Source organism: Drosophila miranda, assembly GCF_003369915.1.
Source record: "Drosophila miranda strain MSH22 chromosome Y unlocalized genomic scaffold, D.miranda_PacBio2.1 Contig_Y3_pilon, whole genome shotgun sequence".
In the NCBI taxonomy this organism is placed as follows: Eukaryota; Metazoa; Arthropoda; class Insecta; order Diptera; family Drosophilidae; genus Drosophila; species Drosophila miranda.
In genome coordinates, this window is record NW_022881625.1 from 600,741 (window position 1) to 613,002 (window position 12,262).

The window sequence follows — 12,262 nt, forward strand, 5'->3', positions numbered from 1 at the left end:
ATATTCGGCACTTTGACGGAGGGACTAAACTAAACCTCGAACACGTCTCGACTCCACAACGTTCACGACACGACTTTTCCTTTGGACAGAGACCCAGACTCGAGACCAATCCACGATCGGGGCAAAAGGCTCCAAAAGTACGAATTGTCAAGAGGGTGGAGGGGGACTCGTCAAGTGTGTGTAATAGTGTGTCAAGTGTTTTTTTTTTTTTTTTTTTTTTTTATTGTTAAAACAATTTATATTTATAAAATAACAATTATGGCTGGGAAGGGGGGGGGGGGGGGGGGGTGGGTCCGCTCCCGCGGGACTGCCGCTAGGCATTACTTCGCGGTGCGGGCTGTGGGGTCATCCTTCTGGCTTAGTTTGTCCGGCTTCGCTCCAGCCTGCGCAGCTCCTTGATCACGCTTGCTGCCATGTAGGCGACCGCGTTCCAAGATTGCTCATCGGCTAGCATCTGGTCGGTGAGGGTGTCCACACTCACTTCTGCAAGCGTCTCCCCTAGCCTCGTTCGTTCTTGCGAGAAGCGGGGGCATACAAAGAAGACGTGCTCTGCATCCTCGTCGACTCCAGGCCCGCAGCAGCTGCAATACGGGTCGTCAGCATGCCTAAAGCGATGCAGGTACTGCTTGAAGCAGCCATGCCCCGTCAGCAGTTGGCCCAAATAATGGTCCATTTGGCCGTGCCTTCTTCGCAGCCATGGGCTAAGCTGGGGAAGGAGACGTCTGGTCCACCTCCCTTTTGCCGCTTGGTCCCAGCGCCGTTGCCACTGGGCTATAGTGCGCTCTCGCCGCTCGCTGGCTACCTCCACTCCGCTCTGCCGCTCAGCTGCCAGGAGATCCAGTGGGACCATGCCTGCCACAATAAGTGCGGCGTCTTCAGACACCGTCCGGAAGCAGCATGTAACCCTCAGGGCACAGCGTCGGTATGCGCTTCTGCAGTCTCTGCTGTATGTGTAAACCATCATTGCTGGTGCCCACACTGCTGATCCATATAAGATTATGGAGGTGACCACCCCAGCGATGAGCTGCCTGCTACGCTGCCGTGGTCCCCCTGTATTGGCCATCATCCTGCTTATGGCCGCCGTAGCTGCAGTCGCTTTTGCGCTGGCGTATTCCAGGTGGGCCTTGAAGTTCAGCCTCTGGTCCATCATTACCCCTAGGTACTTTAGCGCAGGCTTGGTCCTGATGATCGTGCTACCGACTCTCACGCATGCCTGCTCGACCTTTTTTCTGCTGCTCATTAGCACAGCCTCCGTCTTCTTCTCCGCCAGTGCTAGCCCGTTGGCTGCGAGCCAGGCCACTATCATCCCGACTGCTACGTTGGTTTTCTCCTCTACGTCTCTTACGTGTTTCGACACTGTCACCAGTGCTATGTCGTCGGCGAAGCCCACCAGGGTGCACCCTTCCGGTAATGTAAGCCGCAGGATATCGTCATACATCACGTTCCACAGTATCGGCCCTAGGACCGAGCCCTGTGGGACGCCTCCGGTGATTTGGTGATGTTCTGCTCCTTCTTCCGTGTCGTAGATCAGGACGCGGTCCGTGAAATAGCTTCGCAGAGTCCGTGTGATTTGCTCAGATATACCCCTCCTGGTCAGGGCCTCTAGGATGCTCTTCCAGCTGGCAGAGTTGAAGGCGTTTCGTACGTCTAGTGTACATACTAGGCAGTACTTTTTGTCGCCTCCAGCCCATCGCGTTCCTGCCATGGCTTCCCTGGCAAGGTTTGTCACCATCTCGATGGCGTCAGTGGTGCTCCTCTGCTTGCGGAACCCGAATTGGAGGTCGGAAAGTCCGCGACGCTCAGCCAGTTCCGCCTCCAGTCGGTTACATACCATCCTCTCGAAAATCTTGCCCATGGTATCCAGCATGCACAGCGGCCGGTATGACGATGGGTCGTTGAGCTCTTTGCCTGGCTTGGGTATCAGAACCAGCCTTTGCCGTTTCCATGCTCGTGGGCCTGTCCGCTCCGCTAGGCACTGGGTGTACATTGTGGCGAATGCTTCCGGATGGGCTCTAATTATGCATTTTAGTGCTGCATTAGGGACTCCATCTGGACCTGCCGCTTTCCCGATCTTCAGCTTACCCGTGGCCTCCAGTACTTCTCTGGCAGTGATGATGGTGTTGGTGTCCCTCAGGCTAGCTCCTTCTAGCCTAGCTTCCTCTTGTAAGGGTGGTTGTCCAGGGAATAGGGTGCCGACTATCTTTCTCATATGCACCGGATCCTTGGGCATAGGCTGTCTGTTTAATCTCCCCATGACTAGTTTGTATGCTCCACCAAAAGGTTCCGCATCGGCCGCATCGCAGAGCTCCTTGAAGCATTTGAGTTTGCTGCTTCTGATGGCCTCCTTCAGCTCTTTTCTTTTGGCCTTGAATGCCGCGCCATTTCTGCCAAATTGGGCGGAGCCTCTTGCTCGCTGGTAGGCACGCCGAGCTGCGCAGCACTCCCTCCTGGCCTTGGCAATGTGCTCATTCCACCACGGTACTGGCCGGTGCCTGCTTCCTCCGATCTTTCTTTTTTTCATGGCTGCATCACAGGCCGCTTTGACGGTGTGTCAAGTGTGTGTGTGTGTGTGTGTGGTGTGAGTCAAGAAAGTAAAGTGGGGCCACGCTCAAAAGTATGCTGTCTCTTCCCTTTGTAATTCCCCCTAACTTATAAATTTGATTTGCAATCCCCTGTGAGTTCGTCAACTTCATGTTTTGTTGGCTGTAATGCGGTGTGTGGTCTTCAGTCCCCTCTACTACCCTTGCCGCCTGCTGAGGGCAGACGACTAGGAATGTATCATGTACATGTGGGCGGGCAGTTTATAGGGGGCGTAATTGTTTTATGCGAAGACTAGCATTTTTGGCTCAATTTAGGCCGTAGTGGTGGTGGTGTGGCGGCAACTGATGCTGATTTGAAAGTCGATTTGAAACCGATAATCAATTGTCAGCACCGTTGCCGCCGAAGATTTTTATCACAGATTGTAATAATTTTGTAGTGGGGTGTCCCGCACTAATTACGAAAATAACAAGGGGGGGGGGGGGGGGGAATGAAGGGGTTAAAGAAATGAGATCGAAAATTCAGAAAATGCAGTGTTGCAACACGTAGTCAATTGAGGAATAGATAAAGAGAAAAGGTAAACAATGCAGGTGCTTTGCGTGGAAAATATAAAAAAAAGAGACAAGCACTTGCAGAAATAACAATACAGATAAGTAGTAGACTGGAGTGAAGACGACGGAAAAACAGGTAAAACACGTAATAAAAGAGATACTACACTGGAACAAAGACGAGACAAAACAGGTACAATTGATTTACGTTTACAATATTACAATAAACATAACAATTTAAAATAATGTCTATATCTTTTTTTTCTATAATTACAGGGAAGACAAGAAACAGCGGAGCATCGGCCGGCATAGCAAAACACAATGCTTGTAAAGACATTGCGTTGCATACCGGCCGACCCCGTCGTCCCCCCTGGTCGACGAAATTGGCGTCATCCGAAGTCGTCAGAAGTAGGTGCAATTAGCACCTCGTCGTCGTCGTTGTGGCTGTGGCTGCCCTCTTGGAGAACCAGTGGCACTGGTCCGGCCACCAGCTGGGAGCCAGGAGTAGATGGCACACATTTTACTGTGGCAACACGGGTCCGGCCGCCAAAGTGAAATGGATGTGAGTGTGTGTGTGCGTCGGCAATTGTGGCCCTAATGTAGAGCGAGTGGCACTGGTCCGGCCACCAGCTGTGGGCAATGGCGGACAACGACACACCTACTCGAACGGCACAGGTCCGGCCGCCCAAGTGTAATGGATGTTTGTGTGTGTGTGCGTCGGCAATTGTGGCCCTAATGTAGAGCGAGTGGCACTGGTCCGGCCACCAGCTGTGGGCAATGGCGGACAACGACACACATAACTCGAACGGCACAGGTCCGGCCGCCCAAGTGTTTGTGTGTGTGTGTCTGAATGGCTGGCGGTAAGTATTTTGAGAGCCTTTTTTTTCGTATGTGTGGCTGATGGATTTTTTTCCTTTTCCAGGACCATAGGGCACTCTGAATGCCATGGCACTGGATCCGGCCACCAACTAAGGGCGATGGCGGACACGATACACATAACTCGAACGGCACAGGTCCGGCCGCCCAAGTGAAATGGATGTTTGTGTGTGTGTGTGTATTTCCATTCCAGGTACACATGGCACTCTGAATGCTTTGATGGCGGCAGCGTCCGTTGTTCATTTTTGTTGTGGCATGCGAGTGATATGCATTTGTCATTTAATCCAATGCAGTGGCAGAGATGTGTCCAATTAGTACACAGCGTTCCAGGATATCTGGTTGTCAAGATGGTACCTCATGTTGCGGGCGTAGGCCTTAATGTCATCCATGGAGTCGTCATCTGTCCACATCTCATCGTCATCATTTTCTTCATCCATTTCAGGATCCGTCTCTGGAATGGCGGCTGGCGTTGGCCCTAACGTTTTTTGTGGTGGCTGTGATCGTGGTGGGGCAACCACTGTTGCTGCTGCCATTGTTGGTGGATTTTCCGATGTTTCTGGAACTGCTGGAGTTGCCGTCACTGCCTGGGATTGGATGAGCGAGGTGAGTAGTGACATCATCACTTCCAGCCTCTTTTCCAATCGCGTCATCCTCTGCGTATTCTCCAACAGTGCCTGGCTGCAGGATCCCTCGAAAGATTGGCGTTTCGGCTGCATCTTCTGCCGGGAGCGGTTGTTGGCAAACTGCTGCTGCTGCTGCTGTCGCTGTTGTTGTTCGCGCTGCGGCTGCTGTTGCAGCTGCTGTAGCTGCTGCTGTTGTGCCTGAGAACGGCTCAATGGCTGCTCTGGACGTCGTCGCCCAGTGCGTGGGCCAGAGGCAGCAGGCGTCTGTTTTTTTGTATGTATTGGCTGCTGCTGCTTCTGCTTCTGCTGATGTTGTTGTTGTTGTCCTCTTCGTCGCCCAGGAGAGGAGACATTGAGTGGCGTCCATGCTGCCTGCTGCTGCTGCTGTCCGCGCCAGGGATTGGCTGGCGTTTGAGCTGGCTGTTGCTGCTGCTGCTGTCGGCGCCCTGGATGTGCTGGTGTTGTTTTTGCTGGTGGCTGCTGCTCTGGCAATGGCTGCAGAAGCGAGCTGCGCTTGCGACGCAACTCCTGCATGGCCACTCGGTGCGACAGAAGGCGGCCCCTTGCTGCCTTGAATGCCGGACATCCCTTGTAGGCGCTGATGTGGGCGCCCTGGCAAATGGCGCATTTAGGGGCGTCTGCCCTTGGCTTGGCACATGCCGTGGACGCGTGGGCACCCGCACACTTCATACAGACGAATGAACGCCTGCAGTAGGTGCGGGTGTGCCCAAAAGCCTGACATCTGTGGCACTGGGCTGGGTCCACTGGCTTGGCCTGCCTCTCAACGATCAATAACTGGTTGCCCAGCTGGGTTAATTGGCGGGCATCGTGGTGGCTTTCATCCGGCTTGGGGGCTATCTCCAACTCGAACTGGTCGAGTGGCTGTCCATCGGATCTCGCTTTAATGGCTCTAATAAATTTAACTGAATAGCCCAGTTCGGCCATCTGATTTGTTATTAGTTGGGTGCTTGTGGAGTGGTGGAGATCTCGCACGACGATCCGTAGCCCACGGTCACTCTTGTGCTAGTGTGTGTAGTGGCCAGTCATCGCCTCGCTGCCGCCGCCATCGCCCATGATGGCATGATTGCCATGATGGCATCCCTGGTAGCCATGTCGCGGGCCTGGATACGGACACCATTGCGGCTGATGAGCTTGGTGTGATAGCTACTGTTGCCCACCCTCGGGTCATTCTGCAGCTTGTCCAGAATGGGCATAATGTCGGGGACAGCTGGCAGAATGATGGGGGGGGAAATAATTGTCGTTGGTTGGTGCTGTCGCTGCAGCATCCGAATTTGTCTGGCATTGGGCATACTCAGGGAGGGCAGCTGGAGCAGCCCAACGCCGCCGCCGCTGCTGCTGCTGTGGGTTCCTGTGCCGCAACTACTAGTTGCATTTGCAGGTGAGTGAGGTAGAGCTAGTGGAGCATTGGCAGTGGCAGTGGTAGTGGCAGGGGCAGGGGCAGGGGCGGGGGCAGGGGCATTTTGTGTAATTGTCCGCTGATGTTGTTGCTGGTTTGATTGTTGGTGATGATGGGGATGGTTTTGAATTTGGGGGATATGGGATTTGCTTGCCTGTTTGTTGGTACTTTCCCGGAGTCGTCGTTTGGCCGATGCATGATTGGCATCCAAATTGTCGTCGTCATCATCGTCATCAAACTCAACAACCATAACATCACTGTCATCATCGTCATCATCATCATCCACCTCGGCGCGGACGCGCTTCAGTGGCGAACGGGCCGCTGCTGCAGCAGAGGTGGATGGGATATCATCGGTATTGGCTGTGTTTGTTGCCGTTGGCTGATGTTGTTGTTGTTGATGTTGATGTGTTTGCTGCTGCTGATGTTCCTCTGGCGGCGGTGGTGGGGGGGGGGGGGGGTCCGCCTGTTAACATTGCTGTTAACAGGCATCGTCGTCTGGCTGCCGACGTAACTGTAGTTGTCGTTTTTGTGTTTGATGTCGCTGCTTGTGTGCTGATGTATGTCATCATTGTATTTGTGGTTGTGGTTGTGGTATTGGCTGTGTGCATTGCATTTGGAACCGAGTTCGAACTCGCTCCCGAACGGGCACTCGAACACGAATCTTTTGTTGGCTGCTGTTCGTGCAGAGGCTGCTCGAGTGCCCTCTCGTACTGTCGCTGGTACGAGGTCGTTACCCACTCTTTCTTTGCGCCTTCTCTCGCTCCTTGCGGTTTCCGGCTCTCTCCACACGATGCACCGGCATACGGTGCATCGATACGTGTCTGTGTGTGTTGGAGTGTGGGAAGCGGAATTATTGGCTCGCTTGGTACCGCTTGGCTTGGCTTGGCTTGACATTGCGGTGCTTTGGCTGACGCCGCTGCCGCTGCCGACGCCGCCAATGCCTCAAGCCGGCGACTACCGCTGCTGCTGCTGATGGTCTGCTGCTGCTGCTGCTGGCGTTCCTGGGTATGGACCGCCTCCACCCAGTCGCCGATCTGGAACTGCTCCTGGCTGGTGAGATTGGGAATGGCCGCCCAGCTGTTGGGGCAGGGCAGGTCGGGGTCGGGGATGGGGCTTGTGGCCGGAGGGGCCGTGATGGTGGTGTCGGCATGGTGTGTGGTCCTCACATCCCCGGTAATGGTGGCTGGAGCCGGTCCAGGAATTGGAGGAAGTGCCTCCAACCAGGTGGCGGAGTCGGTGGATTGGCGTCTCAGTATCGCTGCGTTTGCCACGGTGACGGTCGCTGCGCTGTCGGCGCTGGCTTCGCCGTCGGCGGCGCTGTCGGAGCTGGCAGTGGAAATGGCTGATTTGTGACGCCGTGTGGTCCTCGTCGTCGTCGTCCTCTTCTGGCAGTGGATCCGCGTGGCATAGCTGCGCTGGATTGGCTTTGGTTGGATTTGGTAATAAATTTTTCGACCGACGCGAGTGGAGTTTTTGTCAAGCCAAATTATTCACACAGTTTTTTATTGGATTTTTTTCAATATATACCCGCTTTGGGTTGAGGGCTATCAGTGCTCCAACAGGGGAGGGGCTGAGAGGCTGGGGTGTGAGCCGCCAGCAACCAAGCGCGTTGCTTTATTAATATTTTTTTGGGCAGTATATGTCTTAATTTAATTTATGTACATTTTTGTGTTTGTTTTACAATTAAACTTTAAACGACACTTCAAACACACACTAGTACATTTGATGGCACAATAAACTTTACAAACATATAATACTGCAGCAACGAAACACTTGTAACCTCGAAATAGGCCCGCAGCCAGCAGGGTGGAGGGGGGGGAAAGGGACAAAAAAGAGAGACACAAAATATTCGGCACTTTGACGAAGGGACTAAACTAAACCTCGAACACGTCTCGACTCCACAACGTTCACGACACGACTTTTCCTTTGGACAGAGACCCAGACTCGAGACCAATCCATGATCGGGGCAAAAGGCTCCAAAAGTACGAATTTTCAAGAGGGGGGAGGGGGGACTCGTCAAGTGTGTGTAATAGTGTGTGAAGTGTGTGTGTGTGTGTGTGTGTGGTGTGAGTCAAGAAAGTAAAGTGGGGCCACGCTCAAAAGTATGCTGTCTCTTCCCTTTGTAATTCCCCCTAACTTATAAATTTGATTTGCAATCCCCTGTGAGTTCGTCAACTTGATGTTTGGTTGGCTGTAATGCGGTGTGTGGTCTTCAGTCCCCTCTACTACCCTTGCCGCCTGCTGAGGGCAGACGACTAGGAATGTATCATGTACATGTGGGCGGGCAGTTTATAGGGGGCGTAATTGTTTTATGCGAAGACTAGCATTTTTGGCTCAATTTAGGCCGTAGTGGTGGTGGTGTGGCGGCAACTGATGCTGATTTGAAAGTCGATTTGAAACTGATAATCAATTGTCAGCACCGTTGCCGCCGAAGATTTTTATCACAGATTGTAATAATTTTGTAGTGGGGTGTCCCGCACTAATTACGAAAATAACAAGGGGGGGGGGGGGGGGGAAAGAAGGGGTTAAAGAAATGAGATCGAAAATTCAGAAAATGCAGTGTTGCAACACGTAGTCAATTGAGGAATAGATAAAGAGAAAAGGTAAACAATGCAGGTGCTTTGCGTGGAAAATATAAAAAAAAGAGACAAGCACTTGCAGAAATAACAATACAGATAAGTAGTAGACTGGAGTGAAGACGACGGAAAAACAGGTAAAACACGTAATAAAAGAGATACTACACTGGAACAAAGACGAGACAAAACAGGTACAATTGATTTACGTTTACAATATTACAATAAACATAACAATTTAAAATAATGTCTATATCTTTTTTTTCTATAATTACAGGGAAGACAAGAAACAGCGGAGCATCGGCCGGCATAGCAAAACACAATGCTTGTAAAGACATTGCGTTGCATACCGGCCGACCCCGTCGTCCCCCCTGGTCGTCGAAATTGGCGTCAGCCGAAGTCGTCAGAAGTAGGTGCAATTAGCACCTCGTCGTCGTCGTTGTGGCTGTGGCTGCCCTCTTGGAGAACCAGTGGCACTGGTCCGGCCACCAGCTGGGAGCCAGGAGTAGACGGCACACATATTACTGTGGCGACACGGGTCCGGCCGCCAAAGTGAAATGGATGTGAGTGTGTGTGTGCGTAGGCAATTGTGGCCCTAATGTAGAGCGAGTGGCACTGGTCCGGCCACCAGCTGGGAGCCAGGAGTAGATGGCACACATTTTACTGTGGCGACACGGGTCCGGCCGCCAAAGTGAAATGGATGTGAGTGTGTGTGTGCGTCGGCAATTGTGGCCCTAATGTAGAGCGAGTGGCACTGGTCCGGCCACCAGCTAGGAGCCAGGAGTAGATGGCACACATTTTACTGTGGCGACACGGGTCCGGCCGCCAAAGTGAAATGGATGCGAGTGTGTGTGTGCGTCGGCAATTGTGGCCCTAATGTAGAGCGAGTGGCACTGGTCCGGCCACCAGCTGTGGGCAATGGCGGACAACGACACACATAACTCGAACGGCACAGGTCCGGCCGCCCAAGTGTTTGTGTGTGTGTGTCTGAATGGCTGGCGGTAAGTATTTTGAGAGCCCTTTTTTTTCGTATGTGTGGCTGATGAATTTTTTTTCCTTTTCCAGGACCATAGGGCACTCTGAATGCCATGGCACTGGATCCGGCCACCAACTAAGGACGATGGCGGACACGACACACATAACTCGAACGGCACAGGTCCGGCCGCCCAAGTGTAATGGATGTTTGTGTGTGTGTGTGTGTATTTCCATTCCAGGTACACATGGCACTTTGAATGCTTTGATGGCGGCAGCGTCCGTTGTTCATTTTTGTTGTGGCTTGCGAGTGATATGCATTTGTCATTTAATCCAATGCAGTGGCAGAGATGTGTCCAATTAGTACACAGCGTTCCAGGATATCTGGTTGTCAAGATGGTACCTCATGTTGCGGGCGTAGGCCTTAATGTCATCCATGGAGTCGTCATCTGTCCACATCTCATCGTCATCATTTTCTTCATCCATTTCAGGATCCGTCTCTGGAATGGCGGCTGGCGTTGGCCCTAACGTTTTTTGTGGTGGCTCTGATCGTGGTGGTTTCTTTGACCGCCTGGCTGCTGGAGCTGGGGCAACCACTGTTGCTGCTGCCATTGTTGGTGGATTTTCCGATGTAACTGCAACTGCTGGAGTTGCCGTCACTGCCTGGGATTGGATGAGCGAGGTGAGTACTGACATCGTCACTTCCAGCCTCTTTTCCAATCGCGTCATCCTCTGCGTATTCTCCAACAGTGCCTGGCTGCAGGATCCCTCGAAAGATTGGCGTTTCGGCTGCATCTTCTGCCGGGAGCGGTTGTAGGCAAACTGCTGCTGCTGCTGCTGTCGCTGTTGTTGTTCGCGCTGCGGCTGCTGTTGCAGCTGCTGTAGCTGCTGCTGTTGTGGTGCCTGGGAACGGCTCAATGGCTGCTCTGGACGTCGTCGCCCAGTGCGTGGGCCAGAGGCAGCAGGCGTCTGTTTTTTTTTTTTTTCGAGGTAATTTTGATGCAAGTGCACGCCTACGTTGAGCACACTCGCCCGCCAGTTTTGCTACTGACGGAGTTTATTTACAGCTTTTTCTTATTACCTAGGACATGGCAATTTACATTTAAGCTTAACTTACAACAATAATGCGATTTTAAAATTGGCGGGCTGTTAACATTAACATTACATTGACATTAGCATTACATTAACATTAACATTATAGCATGAAACTAATGGTCTGGCAGCCCTTATGTGTCAATCACAGGATTAACGTACATAAATCAGCAAGTGGTCACAAACAGATAAGTATTGACAATATTTGAACAATTATTTACATTTTAATCTAATTTAATTATATTTTATTTCTATTTGCAGGTACTGGATCATCGTCGTCGTCTGGAGCAGTGTGTTTGGCACGGTGCGCAACCGTACGGCGCTGGATGAGCGCGTGTGTAAGGTGCGGCAGGAGACGTGGACAATGCACAGCGCCGTGCAGAGTGGATGGAGCGATCGCCGTGGTCCTGCAGGTGGCCCGGGATTCGGCCAAATTTGTGTGGCGATGGTTGCCAGCAGCCATGAAGTGCAGGAAAACCACCCCTGCGTGGATTCGGATGCGCCATGTGTGCAGCGCAAGCGTGTCCAAATTTGCATTCATGGCCAACCAGCAGCCGTGATGACTCTCGTCCGCGGAGCCCTTCTGGAGGCCGGATGCCGTGGTGACGCCCATGAGGAAGGATCAGAGGAGCAACTAGGGGTGTCGCCCGGTGTCGCAAGCGTGTTTGTACACGCTTCAGGTGAATTTTGTGCCGTTTTAAATTGCTCTGTGGAGGGGATAATTTTGCAAATTTTAATGTCATTTTTACATTTACCAGGTACAACGACAATGTCCACCACAGGAATATTGGACTTGCTGCGGCCGGATTGCGGCGTCCCAATAATCGGCGCCTTGCTGCACCAAAGTGCGGAGTGACTGTGGCGGTGTGTGCAATGTGCCGGCCGGCATCATCGTCGTTGTTGTGGTCGTCGTCATCTGAGATGGATTGGACATCGGTGATGATTTGGACGTCGTCGTCGTCGTCATCGGAAATGATTTGGACGTCGTCGTCGTCGTCGTCGTCGTCGTCGTCGTCGTCGTCGTCGTCGTCGTCGTCGTCGTCGTCGTCGTCGTCGTCGTCGTCGTCGTCGTCGTCGTCGTCGTCGTCGTCGACCACCCGTTCAAGGCGCCGTCGGACTTGCTCCAGTCCGTGGTCCAGAAGTGCCTCTTGCGGATTGCGTCGATGGCTGTCGTCCAGGGTGCGTGAGCTGCTGCTTGCAGCCCGTGTCTGGCAACGATAATGTGACGTCTGCAGGTTGCTGCTCGCCAGAATTTGCTGTGTCTGCTGCTGGGTCCGCTGCTGTGTCTGCTGCTGGGTCCGCTGCTGCGTCTGCTGCTGCATCTGTTGCTGAGTCTGCTGCTGCGTCTGTTGCTGAGTCTGCTGCTGGGTATGCTGCTGCGTCACTGGATCGGGATCCCCCTCGTAATCTGGCAGGATTATCCTTTGGACAGATAGTGGCTGGCCAAAGATAAGAGCCACTATTCTTTCTCGGGGAGTTTGGCCGCTGAGGTATCGTTTCCTGAAGCAATTTATCATCGAACCGTTGAACCTTTCGGGGTTCGGATTGATGATATTTTGTTGTTGGATTCTTCTTAATTGACTGGCGTCTGATTCCTCCTGTCTCTTTCTTTTCAGCTCCTCC

General features: G+C 52.6%; 1 protein-coding gene across 1 annotated transcript; it reads left to right on the top strand.

Annotated features, from left to right (window-relative positions):
• Positions 1 to 7,109: 7,109 nt before the first annotated feature.
• LOC117194522 lies at positions 7,110 to 11,599 on the top strand. Its single transcript, XM_033399073.1, has 3 exons — positions 7,110 to 7,351; positions 10,901 to 11,319; positions 11,398 to 11,599. Exons 1-3 carry the CDS (start codon positions 7,110 to 7,112, stop codon positions 11,493 to 11,495), a joined length of 759 nt encoding a protein of 252 aa, XP_033254964.1. The 3' UTR covers positions 11,496 to 11,599.
• Positions 11,600 to 12,262: the final 663 nt, after the last annotated feature.